General features: G+C 34.1%; 1 protein-coding gene across 9 annotated transcripts in view; it reads right to left on the reverse strand.

The window, feature by feature from the left end:
• The window catches only part of TSGA10 (testis specific 10), a 149732-nt gene that overhangs the window by 108835 nt on the left and 21958 nt on the right, over nucleotides 1–18939 (reverse strand). For 8 of the 9 annotated variants that reach the window (XM_058684381.1, XM_058684386.1, XM_058684382.1 and 5 more), the window contains 6 exons: nucleotides 14412–14477; nucleotides 13237–13404; nucleotides 12675–12830; nucleotides 8245–8415; nucleotides 8085–8162; nucleotides 6990–7141 (listed from right to left, as the gene is read on the reverse strand). In XM_058684381.1, the coding sequence (XP_058540364.1) occupies nucleotides 6990–7141; nucleotides 8085–8162; nucleotides 8245–8415; nucleotides 12675–12830; nucleotides 13237–13404; nucleotides 14412–14477 (791 nt within the window). The remainder of the gene's footprint in view (nucleotides 1–6989; nucleotides 7142–8084; nucleotides 8163–8244; nucleotides 8416–12674; nucleotides 12831–13236; nucleotides 13405–14411; nucleotides 14478–18939) is intronic. The other variant, XM_058684388.1, reaches the window with a different exon arrangement.

An 18939-nucleotide genomic window follows, 5' to 3' on the forward strand; every position in this document is an offset into this window, starting at 1 on the left:
ATTTCTCCCACTTTACCCTCTCTAGCCTTCCTGTTTCACATAAGTGGATAAAAAAATAAAAGTTATACCACTGGAAAACATGTTCCCTCCTCTCACCTAACCAACACATTAATAGTGCTCCATGATAATCACAGTGAATTACAAGCAAAAGAGCTGCAAGATGCAAGCTCTCACTTAGGAGGGATACTTAAGGAAGCTTAAAGTCAAAAAGAGAAACAATCAGAACATAGGAACTTGAAGTCTCTGGCATCTGCATCTACAACACACACTGAACTTAGATCAACTTCCAGTCAAATTAACATAAACATTTACACTAAAGGCTTATTTACTTCAGTTAACACCCAATACGTGTGGCTTCAACAAAAAAAAAATTACAAGGCATGCCAAAAGTCAAGCAAAAACACAACCTGAAGAATGAAACCAGACTCAGATATAGCACAGACATGGGAATTATCAGAAAATTTAAAATAACTATGATTAATTGGTTAAGGAGATTAATGGAAAAAGTAGACAATATGCAGTAATAGGTGGGTAACATAAACAGATGAAAACCTGAGAGAAACAAAATGAAATGCTAGAAAGTAAATTATTGTGACAAAAATGAAGAATATCTTCGATGGTCTCATCAGCAGATTAGACACAGTCAAGCATAAATCATTGAGCTTGAAAACAGGTCAATAAAACTTCCCAAACTAAAATGCGAAATGAAAAAGAAAAAAAAACAAAACAACAGAACATCCAAGAACTGTGGGTATAATTGAAATACCAAAAGGAGAAAAAACAAGAGAATAAGAGCATAAGAAATATTTGAAATAATTATAAAATAAGTCATGGGGATGAAAAGTACAGCATAGGGAATATAGTCAATAATACTGTAATAACTGTACAGTGATCCATGGAAACTACACTTGTTGTGGCGAACATTTCATAATGTATATAAATTGTCAAATCACTGTTACACACCTAAAACTAATACATATCAACTACACTTCAATTTTAAAAATGTTTTAAGTAGGGGCGCCTGGGTGGCTCAGTCAGTTAAGCTTCCGACTTCGGCTCAGGTCATGATCTCGCAGTCTGTGGGTTTGAGCCCCGCGTCGGGCTCTGTGCTGACAGCTCAGAGCCTGGAGCCTGTTTCAGATTCTGTGTCTCCCTCTTTCTCTGACCCTCCCCTGTTCATGCTCTCTCTCTTTCTCTCTGTCTCAAAAATAAATAAATGTTAAAAAAATTTTTTAAATAAAAAATGTTTTCAGTAATAACAGCCTAGAACTTTCCAAAATTAATGTACAGTATCTATAGGCAGAGAACTGTAAAACAATGATGAAAGAAATCAAAGATCTAAATACATGGAGAAATATTCCATGTTCATGGATTGAAACATCCCATATTAAGATGTCAGTTGTGGAGCACCTGGGTGGCTCAGTGGGTTGAGTGTTCAACTTGTGATTTCAGCTCAGGTCGTGATCTCACAGTTGTGAGATCAAGCCCCGTGCTGGGCTCCATGGTGGGCATGGAGCCTGCTTAAGATTCTTTTTCTCTCTGACTCTCTCTGCCCCTCCCTCACTCCCCTCTCTCAAAAAAATTAAAAAATAAAAATAAAATAAAATAAAATAAAGATGTCAGTTTTCCCCAACTTGATCTACAGATTCAATGCAAACCCAATTAAAATCTCAGAAAGCTATTTTATAAATATTTATTGTAGAATCAGAGAAACTGATTCTAAATTTTACATGGAAAGGCAAAAGACCAAGAATAGCCAATACACTATTGGCGACAAGAAAGTTGGAGGATTCACAATACCTAGTTTCAAGACTTACAATAAAGCAATAATAATCAAAACAGCATGGTTTGGCAAAAGAATAAACAATAGATCAATGGAACACAATGGAGATCCCAGAAATAGGTCCACACAAATATAAGCAACTGATCTTTGACAAAGGATCAAAGACAACACAGAAAGGGCAGTCTTTCAACAAATGGTGCTGGAACAATTTTAAGACATCCATATGCAATTTAAGTGAACTGAGATACAAACTTTATATCTTTCACAAAAATTAACTCAACATAGATCACTGACTTTAAGCATGAAATGCAAAACTACACAACTTCTAGAAGAAAACACAAGAGAAAAATATGTGCACTTGGGTTTGGTTATGTGTTTTTAAACACATTAAACACCAAAAATACTATCCATGAAATAAAAAAGTAAGTTGAACTTTATCAAAATTTAAAATTTCTGCTTTACAAAAGACACTTTTAAAAGAATGAAAAGACAAGGCACAGATAGGGAGAAGATATTTGCAAACCACATATCTGATAACAACATGTATTCAAAGGATTCTTAAAATTCAATAGTAAGCAAACAAACAAAACAATTGAAAAATTGGCAAAATATGTAAACAGATACCTTATCAAAGATACAGATGGCAAGTAACAATATGAAAAGATGCTCCACATCATTTGTCATTAGTGAATTGCAAATTAAAACAATGAGATATTGCTACATACTTATTATACCTATTAAAATGGCTAAAATACAAAAATCTGACAATATCAAATGCTGATAAGGATATGGAGCAACAGAAACTCTCATTCATTGCTGGTGAGAATACAAAATAGTACAGTCACTTTGAAAGAGTTGGGCAGTTTCTTATAAAGCTAAATACAGATTTACTCAACAATTCAGCAATTATTCCCCTAAGTATTTACTGATTTGAAAACCTATGTCCACACAAAAACCTACACATGAAAGTTTACAGCAGCTTTATTCATAATTGCCAGAAACTGAAAGCAACCAAGACGTCCTTCAATAGGTGCATGAATAAACACACTGTGGTACCTACATCAATGATAAGAAGAAATGAGCTATCCAGTTATGAAAAAACACAAACGAACCTAAAATGCACATTGCTAAGTGAAAGAAGCTGGTCTGAAAAGGTTGTATACTGTATGATTTCAATTATATGACATTCTTGAAAAGGCGCACAATTCCTCAGCGAGGTGATAAAGATCAAAATCAACAGTAATAAATCATATTGATAATACGTACCCATGATACCCTGGATATATATGTACCCTAAAATGGCATTTTACTTTCGTGACCTTTCTCTCAAAAACATATTACCCAGTCTAATCATGAGAAAAACAGAAGACAAATCCCAATTGAGAGACATTCCACAAAATACCTGATCAGTACTCTTCAAAACTGTCAAGTTCATCAAAAACAAGGAAAGTCTGAGACTGTCATAGCCAAGAGAAGCCTAAGAAGACATGACAACTAAATGTAATGTAGTGTCCTGGATGAGATCCTGGAACAGAAAAAGGACATTAGGGGAAAACTAAGGAAATCTGAATAAAAGTATGGACTTCAGTTAATAATAATGTATCAAGTAATAGATTCTTTAATCGTAACAAATGTAATGTACTAATGTAAGATATTAATAACAGAGGAAATTGGGTGTGAGGTAAGTAGGAACTCTACCATCTTCACAATTGCTCTGTAAATCTAAAACTGCTCTAAAATAAAAGTTTGTCTTTAAAAACAACTGTATTTTCATATACAAGCAATAAAAATCAGAAAGTAAAATTTTAAATTTCCATTTATAACAGCATCAAAAAATAGGAAATACTCAGAGATAAATCTGACAAAAAAAGAAGTACGAGAACACTCTAAAAACTATAAAACATTGCTGAGGGAAATTAAAGATGTAAAGAATGGAAAGACACACTGTATTTATGAGTGGGAACACTTGATATTCTAGATGTCAGTGTCCCCCAGTTCCAATCAAATTCCCAAGCAGGCTTTTTTTGTATACACTGTGAAGCTGATTCTAAAATTAAAATAAAATACAAAGGAACTAGAATAGCCAAAACTACTTTGAGAAAGAACAAAGTTAAAGACTAACATTACCTAATGTGAAGACTTTAAAAATAAAACCAAAGTAATCAGGCAGGTAGTATTGGAATCAAGATATATAAACAGATCCATCAAGCAAAACAGATCTTCAAGAAACAGACCTACACATATATGGACAACTGACTTTCTACAAAGGCACAAAAACAATTCACTATGGAAAGGATAGTTTTATAATAAGTGGTATTGGAACATTTGGTTATCATTATGCTAAAAAAAAAAAAAAAGTGAACTTTGATTTATATCCTGTGTACTAAACACAAAAACTTTGAAATAGATCACAGATTTAAATATTAAATTTTAATGTTAAACTGCTAGAATAAAACACAGAAGAAAAATATTACCTTAGCCCTGATAACAATTTCTTTAAAAGAATACAAAAAGCTGGATAAAATTTTTAAAAAATCAATAAACTTCACTTAATCAAAATGAAAAACATTTGCTCATTAAAAGACACTTAATAAAAAGGCAAGCCACAGGCTGGGAGAAAATATTTGCAAAATACATGTGACGCAGGACTTACAACATAGAAAGGACTTTTACAACTTGATAGTAATTTAAACAATTCAATAAAAGTGTGCAAAAGATTGAACAGACACTAAAGAAGACAAATGTATGGCATGTAAGCACATGTACAGATGCTAAAAATCATTGGTTATTATGGAAAGCAAATTAAAACCATAAAACCTACCTAATAGAATGTTAAAGATTAAAAAGATAATGCACACCAAGTGTTGGTGAGGCTATGTAACACCTGGAACACTTATACACTACTGGTACAAATGTAAAATAAAATAATACAACCACTTTGGAAAGCAGTTTAATGGTTTCTTTAAAAGTTAAACATATAAACATCACAAGACACAGTCACTATACTCTTAGGTATTTATCCAAGAAAAATAAAAGCTTATGTCCATACAAAGACTCATATAAGAATGTACATGAAAGTTTTATTTTTTATAGTCCAAAACTGGAAACAACCAAAATGTCCATGAGGTTTATTCATACAATGGAATAAACTACTGATTATATAACATAGATAAATTTCAAAATAATTATGCTGAGGGAAGGCAGCCCAATAAAAGAATATATACTACATGATTTTATTTATATAACATTTTAGAAAATCCAAACAAATCTTTATAACAGAAAACAAATCAGTGGTCGTCCAGAGATTGGCAGAATAAGTTAGAGGTTACAGAGGGGCAGGAGGAAACTTTTGGGAATGATGGATAAGGCCACTATCTTCACTGTGCTACAGGTATATACATATGTCAAAACAAGCTAAACACTTTTAAAAATATGTGCAGTTTACTGTATGTATATCAATTAGACTCTAATAACACTGTTAAAAGAAAACAAGTGTATGCAAAAACCCTCAGAAGTATTATACTTCTATCTGTTAGAATATTTTAATAAACTACTTTCAAGGAACTTTTTTTTTTTTTTTCCACGTTTTTTTTTTAATTTTTATTTTTATTTTTGGGACAGAGAGAGACAGAGCATGAACGGGGGAGGGGCAGAGAGAGAGGGAGACACAGAATCGGAAACAGGCTCCAGGCTCCGAGCCATCAGCCCAGAGCCTGACGCGGGGCTGGAACTCACAGACCGCGAGATCGTGACCTGGCTGAAGTCGGACGCTTAACCGACTGCGCCACCCAGGCGCCCCCTACTTTCAAGGAACTTTTAATGACACAGGAAAATGCTTATGATATACAATTAAATGAAACTGGCCAACATCAATTGCATAGAAAGTTTATATAATAATATGGATGGAAATATTTCTGATTAGAAAGAGACCTATATTAATGATAGTTTTCAATGAGTTACAGAATCATGGATGATTTAAATTTTCTTTACCCTTTTCTCTATTTTCCAAGGTTTTCTTTGTTGTTGTCATCTTATTTTATTATTTTTATTTTACCCAAGGCTGCAATATCCTTTTAAACAGGAAATTAAAAAATAAATGAAGCGAGGGGCACCTGGGTGGCTTAGTTGGTTAAGTGTCTGACTTCGGCTCAGGTCACAATCTCGTGGTTTGTGAGTTCAAGCCCCACATTGGTCTCCCTGCTATCTCAGCACAGACCCTGCCTTGGATCCTCTATCCCCCTTTCTCTGCCCCTCCTCCGCTTGCTCTCTGTCTCTCTCAAAATAAATAAATCAACTTTAAAGTAAATGAATGAATGAGTGAATCAATGAATGAAAAAAATTTGAATGATTATCTATCCTGACAAGTGATTTCAACATATGTACTACAGACCCATGAATGAATGATTGAATGAATGAATGAATGAATGGAAAAAATTTGAGTGATTATCTATCCTGACAAGTGGTGTAAAAATATGTACCACAGACCCTTGAAAGATCAAACAGGAGACTCTTGGAACTCATATGTGAACCAAGAATTATCTGTAGACTTAAAAATATATTTCACACTCCTATGAACAACTATTTTTCAAATATTCACAGACGCACTGCAATTCAACATTACTGAATCTGTAAAACTCTATTTTTCACATCAGCAGATACTAAAAGTAAAATTCCTAACATGGAGGTCTTCAAAAACTTATTCCCCTTTTTTATTTTTAATATGAAATTATTGTCAAATTGGTTTCCATACAACACCCAGTGCTCATCCCAACAGGTGCCCTCCTCGACGCCCATCACCAACTTTGGCATATCTTTTGCTACCATACCAGTCAGTATATAGGAAGGGCTAAGTACCCACGTGGCCTTCAATTAACAGAAGTGCCAATACATGTTCTTACACATTCAAACACCAAAGTCAAATATGCTCTATACCCAGAAGGACTTTGTAAAAGCTATGTCAGTTAAATATTAAGGCTTCATGCAAATGTAAGATGAAGATTACTGGAAGTTTGATTCCTAGTTAAATATGGCATCACTGTAAGTGATCTTGGGAAAAATCATTTAATGTGTGCTGAGGTTTCTACAATTGCTTCATAATAATCCTCTCAGAAATTAAAGTCAACAAATAACTTAATTATCATTATAAAATACACTATAAAAACAGATCTAGTAGTTAAACTACTTGTTTAAAGGTAATTTAGTTTACCTTAAAGAATTATTCTCTGCCTTTTGTCTTCCAAGTTCACTTTCTGTATCCATTGCCTTCCTTGCTAGTGATTTCATTTCTTTTTCCACAGTGGTTATGGTTTCCTTCATCAAAGTCATGTTTGACATTTGCTCCATACGTTCATCATCAAGCTATACAAGTAGAATGACAAGGTTACTGCCATCACTAACAAAATCTTCCTAAAGAGACATCCTCTCTTTGTACAAACTGGCATATGACAAGATTTACACTAGGAGATGATCAGATGAGACCTGAATATTGTGGGAGGCTGTATGGACAAAGTATTGTGGAGCAGGAACGAGAATAAGCCACTGCATGGCCTGTGCATAATGCCTATCACAGTATATGTATCTATATGTTCAATCTGGTTCATTTTGAATGTAGCATATGTATCTTATTTGCAAAAAGATTTATTTGTTGTTCAACATTAATAAGATAGACATATAAAGTGTAATTATGAAAAAAAATGTTTTCCTCTCCTGAGTAATGCTTTTTCTTTCTCTTTATAACAACATTGACAAATTTATAAATATATTCAATTAAACCTGGTAACAGAAAAGCAACTTCCCCTAATTGTTTATATAGTCATAACATGTCAAATATATATTCATAGCATCTCAAATCCTTGACTAGTAAAAAAGTGATGCTTCACATTTAAATTGTTTAAATATATTATTCTCATTAATTTTCATTCCATAATAATTTTCTCTACCTTAGCTACTCTTTAGGTAGAATAAGCCAGTTTCTCTGTATCTGGCAATGTTATCTTTAATGAAATAGGGAGATGAGAAAGTTGCTAACATCCCTGAGAATGCATCCCTAATGGGTTGTTGTTGTTGTTTTTAAAGAACACACTTTGCAACCTAACACAAAAAACTTTAATTACATATTTTTTTGGAAGAAAATAAACAATGAGAAGGCGATAATTTATACCATACATACCACCTTAAATATTTTAGGACTACAAACATTGTCTTAGAAAAATGAAAGAACCTCTCTGAACATAGAAAAAAAGAGAAAGGGGGAAGCCACTGACAGTTTATAGCCAAAAGCACAACAGTGATGTTTCTTTACGTTATGAACTGTACACTCCAGCTCCTCTATCCTTTGTTCCAAGTGAGCCTTCTCATTAAATGCTGTCTCTTGGGCAATCTGTTAAAAAAAAAAAAAAAAAGTTTTCAATGTTGCTGCACTATGTTTCACAAATGGTCACACAGATAAAATTCGTCCAAACCTTTAGCCTTTCCCTCAGGCTATCTCGTTCTGTGGTCATTCTTCGTAAATCAGTGAAGGCCACATCTCTTTCAGTCTCCACCCGTCGGAGGATGGCATGTGCTGTTGTTGATTTAGGAGACTTACAGTTTTTCATCATTTCTCGTCGAAGTCGGGCAATTTCTTCCTGTGCCTATTATTTAAATGCAAGACTTCTGTTTAACAAAGCTTTGGAATAGACATAAATATAGCTATCTTATATCCAGCCAGTTAAAATACAAACCATATATAAAAATGCATACAACAGGATAATGTTTTTTAATGAGTTTATACAAATAAACTCAAATGATGTCCACAAATGCAAGTGAATGTATAATTAGATGTTTGGTTTATAATATTTTTGCCAAAAATTTTTTAAAATTAATTTAGAGGCAGTCAATGCAAGACAGAATGTTTTACTAAGAAATAGATATGTATTACTACATCCATTTTGTGATATAAATTTGAATTCGCAAAATTCAGGTAGAATACAGTTGTTTTTGTTTTTGTTTTGAGGGGAAGGGGCAGAGAGAGAGGGAGCCTGTCAAGAAGACTCTACACCCAGAGAAGAGCCTGACCCTGGACTTGATCTCATGACTGTGAGATCATGACCTAAGCCAAAATCAAGAGTCAGATGCTTAACCGAGTGAGCCACCCAGACACTCCCAGGTAGAATACAATTTTAATAAATATTAGTGTTCCTGTCTTTCTCTACAAAAATATATAAGCCATTTCCATGTTCTGGCTACCTTTACCCTGAAAGAAAGGCCCATCAATCCTTACCAACAACCCGACATACTCTCACACACTTGTTCAACCACCCTCAGGTCCCAAACCGATTCCACACCTAAAGATAATTTCATCTCCTACTTTGCTGCTCAAATCCCTAATCTTCCTTCCTCTTGATTTTGATTGCTACCTATTCAGCTGGTCTCCAAGTCTCAGAGGAAGATGTATTACCTCCCAATTTCCACAGCTAAGACTTCACCAGAATCCTGGACCTCATCTCCTGAAATGTCTTCTAAGATACTCCTGACTCAATTACAGTTAACCCATGAACAACATGGGTTTGAATTGATACAAAGGTCCACTTATACATAGATTTTTTTCAATAAATACAGTATAGTACTATAAATGTATTTTCTCTTCCTTATGATTTTCTTAATAACATTGTGTGTATATATATACACAATATATGTACATAAATGTATGTGTATATATATGTACACACAATATGTATGTACATATATAAGAGATGTGTTAGTTGATTTTGTGTTATTGGTAAAGCTCCTGGTCAACAGTAGATTATTAGTAATTAAGTTTTGGGGAAGTCAAAACTTAGATCTCCAACTGTGCAGGAGGGTTGACATCCCTAGCCCTGCCTTGTTCAAGACACAACTATATAATTATTTCCTCTCACTTTGAATAGCACCCTCTCCACTAGCTCTTTCTCCCCTGCCTTCAGCCATGGCACAAGGCTCCCATATCACGAAAAACTGTCACTAAATCTTGCTGCCCACTTACCATCCTGTTATCTCTTTTGCATTGGCATATAATTTTTTTTAAGCACCATGGTCTGTACCCATTGCCTGTTCTTCAGCATCTACTCTCCCATTCCAGTGTAACCTGGCTCCTATACCTACCATTTTGCAGAATTTCATCTAATGACCTCACCAAATGGCCTTTCCTCAGCTCCTGTTTTTGATATTTGGCAACATTTGACATTGTCTTTAACACACTCTTTGAGATTCTTTCCTCTTTTGGGCTTAATATTGTTCTACCTTAGTTTTCTGTCTTTATCTCTTTCAAAGCTCCTCTACCAATTAAATAAAATGTCCCAACATAACATCTTGACTTCTCTGTTCCTCTATAACTTTCTCATTCAGAGACCTCATCCACTCTGAAGGCCCAAAACTTACCTCTAAGCAGATGAATTACCCATCTACATATTCAGCTCTTACCTCTCTCCCCACTCCAGTCCCACATTTCTTTCTGCCTGAATGCAATTACTTTCTGAATGTACAACCATCATCTTACTCCATCTGTCTGAAACCAACACATTTTTTCCCTCAAGTCACCAACGGCTTTACTATTTCTTTTTCTACTACCACAGTTCTTCAGTCATTCAAAAAAGAATTTCAGTCTCGGGGCGCCTGGGTGGCTCAGTCAGTTAAGTGTCCAACCTTGGCTCAGGTCATGATCTCAGAGTTTGTGAGTTCGAGCTCTGCATCAGGCTCTGTGCTGATAGCTCAGGGGCTAGAGCCTGCTTCAGATTCTGTGTGTGTGTGTCTCTCTCTACCGCTTTCCTGCTTGCGCTCTGTGTCTCTCTCTCAAAAGTAAAAATAATACATGTTAAAAAAAAATTAAAAAACAAAAAAGAATTTCAGTCAGTTCCATTCATCCCCTCTTTTTGCTAAAACCAAATCTTCTCAAGGTTTCCTTTATAGTCTTTTACACCTGTCTCTATCCTTATTTCAACAGATAGCACCCTAACTTACTTTGTGTTTCTTTGTTTAGGTTTATTTATTTTGAGAGAGACAGAGAGCATGAGCGGGGAGGGGCAGAGAGAGACAGAGACAGAGAATCCCAAGCAGGCTCCGCACTATCAGCACAGAGCCCAACACAGGGCTTGAACTCATGAACTGTGAGATCATAACCTGAGCTGAAACCAAGAGATGGCCACTCAACCAACTAAGCTACCCAGGCACCTCCCATCCCCGCCACCACCACTGGCCAGATTAGTTCTTAATGCCTCATGAACAGACTGCTTTCACAGCCTTCTAAAAAGTCCACAGTTTCTCCTTCCTCCAATTCTCTTGAAAGAAAAATTGTTATATAAAAAGATAACAGATTATGAAAAAAAATAATATAAAATTGTTAACAGGTTAAAATTGTAAAAATGTGGCTTTGGTCATTTCTTCTCTAAAAATAACCAGATTGCCAGTGCTTATAAAGCAAAGTATAAACCCCGTGTAAGACCCATTGAAGAGCTTCTACCATGTACTCAAGAAGTTAGCAAACTACGTAAAGCTCACAGGCCAAATCTAACCCGCCTCCTGTTTTTGTAGGTCTGTGGGCTGAGAATGTTTTTTATGTTCTTTAATGATTAAAAAAAAGCAAAAGAAGATTTCAAAATATATATAATAAGTGAAAATAATGATATTCAAATTTCTGCATCCAAAAGTAAAAGTTATACTGTATATAGTTATATGCAAAAGTTATATTGTAACACAGCCAAAAATTTGTAGATTGTCCAAAGCTACTTTCATACTACAACACAGTTCAATAGCGGTGATAAATTGCATGGCCTGCAGAGCCCAAGATATTTGTTTTCTGGGCCTTTACAGAAAAGGTTTGCAGACCCCTGCTCTAGTCCAATTTACCTCTCAAGCCTTAGCTCCCTCTTACTCCAATGGCACAAATTAGTCTTAAATTGATCCATTTATCTACTCATTTTCCTGCCTTTGTTCTTTGCCTCACACAATTCCTTTAGTCTGGAATGTTCCTTCTTACCCCTTTCAAGATAACAGGAACTCCATTCTTCCTTCAGGACTCAAATTCCACATCATCTAGCAAAGATTTCCTTGATCACAACAACTAAGAAATACCCACTTCTTTTATTTCTTACAATATCTTCTAGACTACTTATGCTAAAGTAACAAAAAGTAAATATAAGACAATATATGTCCCCCGATAAATTGCAAACATAGAAAACAATGTTCGTATTTTATCATTTTTTTCTCTCTTAGAGTGGCAAGCAGTAATTCTTAATAAAATGTATTTTTATTTAAAATTTATTTAAATTTAAATTTAAAATTTGTTTTATTAAAATAAAATTTTATTTATTTATTTTAATATTTTATTTATTTTATTCTTAAAATAAAATTATGTTGGTGATTTATGGGGTTTAATATTTGTTGAGTAAATAAGCTATATGATTAATAAGGACTATATGTATATAACTTTAAGCTACAAATAGAGATAAACTACAAACTGATCTTACTCTCCTAAATTAAGCAAATTATATGTCAGCTCCTAAAGTGACTGACAGTACATCTAGTGATGTTAGCGTTTTCTAACCCTAAAATCAAAATCTTTTTACCTTGAACTCACCATCCCCTATCATTTAACACGTTTCTCATTTCCCATGCCCAAAATCAGACTATTTCTATGCATATATATGATCTTTTTTGGATATGGGAATAATGTGTGTGCGTGTGTATGTATGTACACATACACTTATTGTATTGGAAATATATTACGTTTCATTAAGAGTATCTTAAGAACGAAGGTAATTCCCAAATGTTAGTTGATCAATTTGGCAGATTTAAGCATTCTTATAGAACTTAAAGAATTACATATATTTAGAACTGAATATTTTTACTTAGGTATTTTCTTTATAAATAAGTTTACCTGTTCATAAAGAAGAAAGGTCTTGTCTCTCTCAGATGTAAGAACCTTGACATTACCCTGAATTTCTGCCAAATGACGCTCATATTTTTCCAGCATGCATTTAAGTTCTTCACGGTCTCTTGTTGTCTTCAAAAGCTCTACATCACAGTTTGTACCCTGCAATTATTATACAAGAAATTTGAAATTCTTCTTGACATGTGCTTTTAAGGAAATGGTGCCACTAATAGCAGTACATGATCTCTACTCAAGCAAAAATGACTATATAATGAAAGGAAATGATGAAAAAAAAAAAGTTTTAAAAAATCACTTCTCTTTTAAACAGCTTCATCCCAAATTGGTCCATATTTATCTGATTACTTCCCAGCCCCTACTAACACTGGGGATAAAGAACCAATTTCACTGGTCAACTGTGCTATCAAAGAGACTGCTGTCTCTCCCAACTTTTTGATACACCAATTCATACCAAATCAAAATAAATTATTTCCATATTAGGTAAATCAAAGAATAAAAATCAGTGTTCAAACAATGAACTCCAAAATACTTACAAATTACCAAAACCTACCCGAGAAGAGGGAGACGGGCGCCTTGGACTTTTAGATCTACTTCTGATCATCTTTCTCAAATTTTGAGCTTCACTCTTGTAATAATCTCTGTCTGCTTCTAAAGTCTTGACAAAGGAATCAAGTCTAGAAGGAGATTTATTTTGTGCTTTTTCAGTCTCTAAAATTATCTTGCCAAGGAGGAAAAAATTAGGTCATTATTTCAAGCAAAACTATAGCATTATTTTCTAAATGCAAGTTGAATAAACAGGATCCTTAAAAATAATAAATTTGGTATTTTAAAGATAACTCATCAATATTCTTTAAAAAGCAGTTAGATACCTTCTTTTTCCAGCATTTCTGAATTTACTATATTTTTGTTTAACCGAAAGTACCCCTAAATTTAGTCAATAATTTTAAGAAAAATGGTTAAGAAATTTTGGAAAGGCCAGAAATATCCACAAATCTAATTACAAGTCCTAGAAATTGAATTAATTTGCTGAGAAAACTTGTATGCTAACATTAAACCATCTGTTCACACCATCTATGTTCAATAATTTTTCAATAAATGAATAAATTAAATGAATGCTATATATGGTATACTTGTAGGCACTTTCAAGTACATTCCCATTCACTTTAATGTGTTTAGAAGCTTTTGTTTGTTTTTCATAATCTTTATTGTACTAATACTTTATTGGGAGAAAATTACAGATATACTTTCAGAGAGAGTGTTTTAAATATTCCAAATGATGACAAACTATCTAAACAGAGCAGCTTCACTTTGCATTGTTAGGTAAAGAAAACGTATTACTCAGAATTAAGTTTTAATATTTGACTTAATATTTATTACTAACGGGAATAAGCTAATGTGTAAACAAATGCATCTTATATTTTGAGAATCAAATTACTCACAGTCATCATTTTAAATCATGTAAAGCTAAGGGCACTAATAGAACCAACCAAAAGTTCTCTCCACCTCTAGGAAAGAAAGGTGCAATGATGAAATGGAGCGAGAACACTGATACTTTTACAGATGGGAAATGCCCCTGTGCATCAAGCAGAGTACTAATTTTAGAAAACAGATATTTTTTATTGTTCACAAAATACATGAGAGCTAAAACACATGTACCATTTGTTGTAGTCTTACTAATAGAATACAAATGATTCCTCAACACACATTTATGAAAAATGCACTTACAGATCTAAGCCTTTTTATTGTATCTTCCAATACTATTATATTATTTTGCTGGCAAATGAGTTCAATCTGAAAAGACAGAAAAAATTGTTATTTAAATTTAAAATATTTGAACAGATTTAGCTAAAAAGAGAACATCAAAAAGGGAAGCCACTTGTAATAACAGGTGTTGTAAGAATGTGGAGCAAAATAAACCCTCTTGCACTGTTGCTGGGAATGCAAACTGGTGTAGCCACTGTGGCAAACAGATGGAAGTTCCCAAAAAAATTAAAAATAGAACTACCTTACAATCCAATAATCGCACTACTGGGTATTTACCCAAAAAATACAAAAACACTAATTCGAAGGGATACATGTACCCATTTCTTGCAGCATTACCTGCAATAGCCAAGTGATGAAAGCAACCAAATTGTCCGTCAATAGATGAATGGATAAAGAAGATGTAGTGTACACACACACACACACACACACACACACACACACACTAGAATATTATTCAGCCATAAAAAATGAAGTCTTCCCATTTGCAACAACATGGATGGAGCTAGAGAGTATAATGCTAAGTGAAGTAAGTCAGAGAAAGATAAATACCACATGATCTCGCTCGTATGTGGAATTTAAGAAACAAAACAAATGAACAAAGGGAAAAAAAAGAAAGAGAGACAAACCAAGAAACAGACTCTTAACCACAGAAAACAAACTGATGGTTAGCAGAGGAGAAGTGAGTGGGGATGGGTGAAAAAGAGGATGGGGATTAAAGAGTACACTTACCATGACCAAAAAAAATTTTCTTTAATTTTTTAAAAAGGAAGCCACTTAAAAATAAAAACACGTAATGAATATTTTACAAAATAAAAGATAATCTACCCCTTTCTGTTCACCTACCTTTAGATGGTAAAAGAACATAGCATGAAATATAGCAGTTCTTTTATATTACCAGTTTGGTTTGAAATATTAATTGGTTATATTTTACCAAATTACTCTCTGTAAACCACAACAAAATATTAATACTACTTATAATTCTGAAGATGAAAATAGGGAAGAGATAAAAGAATTAGTAGGATAAAAGTTTTCCGATATCACTAAAGTCATAAGTGATTGCTTTCCCTTCTGAACTCTTCTAATAGGTTAGTTCAATCAAACCTATAAAACACTTTTGGTATCAGTTTTAGGACATTGAACATACCCAGTCTTACAGCATAGTCATCTATAGTCATATATTGAGTATATGACTAGATTGTAGGTTTCTGGAGGACAGTGACTATGTTTTTATTCAAAGATCCATTTGCGGGGCGCCTGGATGGCGCAGTCGGTTAAGCGTCCGACTTCAGCCAGGTCACGATCTCGCAGTCCGTGAGTTCGAGCCCCGCGTCAGGCTCTGGGCTGATGGCTCGGAGCCTGGAGCCTGTTTCCGATGCTGTGTCTCCCTCTCTCACTGCCCCTCCCCCGTTCATGCTCTGTCTCTCTCTGTCCCAAAAATAAATAAAAAACGTTGAAAAAAAAAAATTTAAAAAAAAAACAAAAAACAAAGATCCATTTGCTATAATCTATATGCTATAAATTAGCTTATTAGTTTAACAAATTTATTTCTCAATTCATAAACCTCCCCCTCATTATTCTAAACTGTTTCCTGTTTTATTTTAAATTTGACTTTTCTGTAATTATTGCTCCTCATTTGTTCTTTAGGCCCAAGTTCTCTTCTAAGACTTCTCTGGCAATCATATTTTTGTAATTTATGAAATATTAAGGGTTGTTATGGTATGAAACAAAATTCATGTACAGTTTGGATAAGTTTATATAGTTTTGGATAGACAATTTTCAATGCTTTAATGTATACTATTATGTAGACACCAAAAAGAAATGGATCTATATTACATATAAAGGTGTCCATATTAAATTAACTATAAAAACTCATAGAGCCAAATATTTTGTTTGCTGTAAAAAGAAAATTTATATACACATAACCTAGATACAGATGGAGCAAACCAGTAATATTTAAACTGAAGATTATGTCTAATCATAGCAAGGTGTGATTCCAGTAAATGTTATTTTCTTCATTATACTCTTCTATATGGACTGAAATTTCTATAAGCAGCATATATTACTTTTATAGACATAAAAAACATAATGCTGATTCCACTCTGAAAAATTAATTTAGGGGTACCCAGCTGACTCAGTCGATAGAACATGTGACTCTTGATCTTGGGGTTTTAAGTTTGAGCCCACAATGGGTGTAGAGATTACTTAAAAATAAAAACAAAATTATAACTGGCCCAAGAGAAAAGATGCTAACCCAGTGTTTTCATTTATTTGACAATTGATTAATGAGGACCTACTATGTGCCTGACAATGTGTTATATGCTGGGGACAGTAAGGAATAAAATAGACAAAAACTTCTGCCCTCATGGAACTTACATTCTAGTTGAAAAGAGAAAAACAAAATATGTAAAAATAAATATGTAAATAGATAGTTACTGTGTTATTCAAACAATACATGAGCATTCACATCTGTTCTAGGCACTTCAGACAAAAACGTTAAAAAAAATAGACAAAGATCCCTGTCTTTGGCCAACCTTACATTCTAGCTGAGTAGACAATAAAACATAAACCTAACAAATAAATTATGCAGTAATGTAGGGGGAAAAAAGAGCAGAGTTAAGGATACTGGGAGTTTTATGAAGGAATAGTTTGGAATTTTAATAGGGTTAGCAGATAAGTCCTCATTGAAAAGTGACCTGTGAGCAAAGAGAAAGGGGGTCAACCATATAAAAATCTAGAAGAACATTTCAGGCAGAAGATACGACTATAGCAAATGTCCTAAAGCAAAAGAATGTCTGCCAAATTCCAAGGAATAGTAAGGAGGCTAGTGTGGCTGGAGTAGAGTGTAGATAGGGGAAAGTAGCTGGACAATGCTGTGGAGAAAAATAAAGCATGGGAGGAAGAGGAGAACTAAGCATGCAGGGAAGGGACAAAGAACTTAATAGCCTTTACACTTCATCTTCCACATGGTCAATCGTGAAATATTTTTGATTGATTGAATCAAACATAAATGTAACAATAATGACAAGAGCTACCAAAGTTCCAGTCCAATAATAACCCTTAGGTTAATTAAAATATAAATTGTGTGAAGGAACTAGTAGTGGTAAAATTGCAATTCTGCTTATTTCAAAAAATTATGCTCAATTAGCTGGGAAACACTGTATTATTAAGATATAAATTATTTTAAAAAACCTCAAGATGAGAAGATAAAAGGAGACATGTAATTGGGGTGGTTTTAAAATATGTCTACAAATTTTGATATTCCTTCCTTCAAAACATGGAGCTTAATTTCTTCCCCCCCAATTATACTTAGTAACTCATTTCTAATGAACAGGATGTGATGGTATGTAACCTTTGAGATTAGCTCATAATAGGCATTGCAGATTCCTCCTTTCTGTCTCTCTTGGATGACTGGCTCAGAGAGAAGTCAGCTGACATAAATACATCACACAACCTTAGGGAGAGGTGCACCTGTCAAGGAAGTGAGGTTTCCCCCCAAAAGCCAACAGTCATCTAAGTTTTCTTAAAAGCAAATCCTCTGAGGTGCCTGGGTGGCTCAGTCAGTGAAGTGTCCAACTCTTGATTACAGGTCAAGTCATGCATCTCATAGAGCCTGGAGTCAGGCTCTGCACTGACAGCACAGAGCCTGCTTGGGATTCTCTCTCTCCTCTCTTTCTCTGCTCCTCCCCCCACATATGCTCTCTCTCAAAAAATAAATAAACATTAAAAAAAAAAAAAAAGCAAATCCTCCACTACCAGTCAAGTCATGATTACAGCCTGGCCATCATCTTGATTACAATTTTCTGAGAAACCATGAAATAGAACTACCCACCTACGCTATAATTGGATCTATGATATACACGTTTCTCATCTGAGGACATTAAGGTTGAGGGGTAATTTGTTACATGATAAATAATAAAAGAGTAAATACTCAAAACATTTTAATGTAATAAATGATGGAAGAAGTTATTCTGTTGACCTTTAAAAATATGACTAAAAGTAAACTCTTCCAAGTAAATAAATTTAATACTATATATCTCCATTCTAGATAAACAGATTTACCCTGACTCTACCTCGCTAGAGCATAACCACAAATAGTGCAGGAACATAAACATTCTTTCTCAGCTCAAATTAGAAATTCTCTTGCTTCAATCCTCATCCCACAAATCAGACAAGGATTCTCTCCCCAGTAACTGAATACTGAGACTGCACATCCCCTGATTTAAGGATGATGGCAACATGCATTGGTGTTCACATCCCCAACACTGGTTTCTTTCTTATCCTCATTCTACCTGTAACAGTCACTTATTCAGGTTGATGATTTCATTTCAACACATTTAAACAACCCAAAGGACCTATTTCTACTTTTCTCTCTCTGTATTTACTATCCAATGTCTTTCCTGCATCAGCAATGCTATCTCTACTCTAGCTTTCCAATTCTTAGATATACCAAATGTTCCACATCAATATATGAATATCTATTTCCTAGAAA

This window comes from Neofelis nebulosa, chromosome 9 (assembly GCF_028018385.1).
Source record: "Neofelis nebulosa isolate mNeoNeb1 chromosome 9, mNeoNeb1.pri, whole genome shotgun sequence".
NCBI classification, from domain to species: domain Eukaryota; kingdom Metazoa; phylum Chordata; class Mammalia; order Carnivora; family Felidae; genus Neofelis; species Neofelis nebulosa.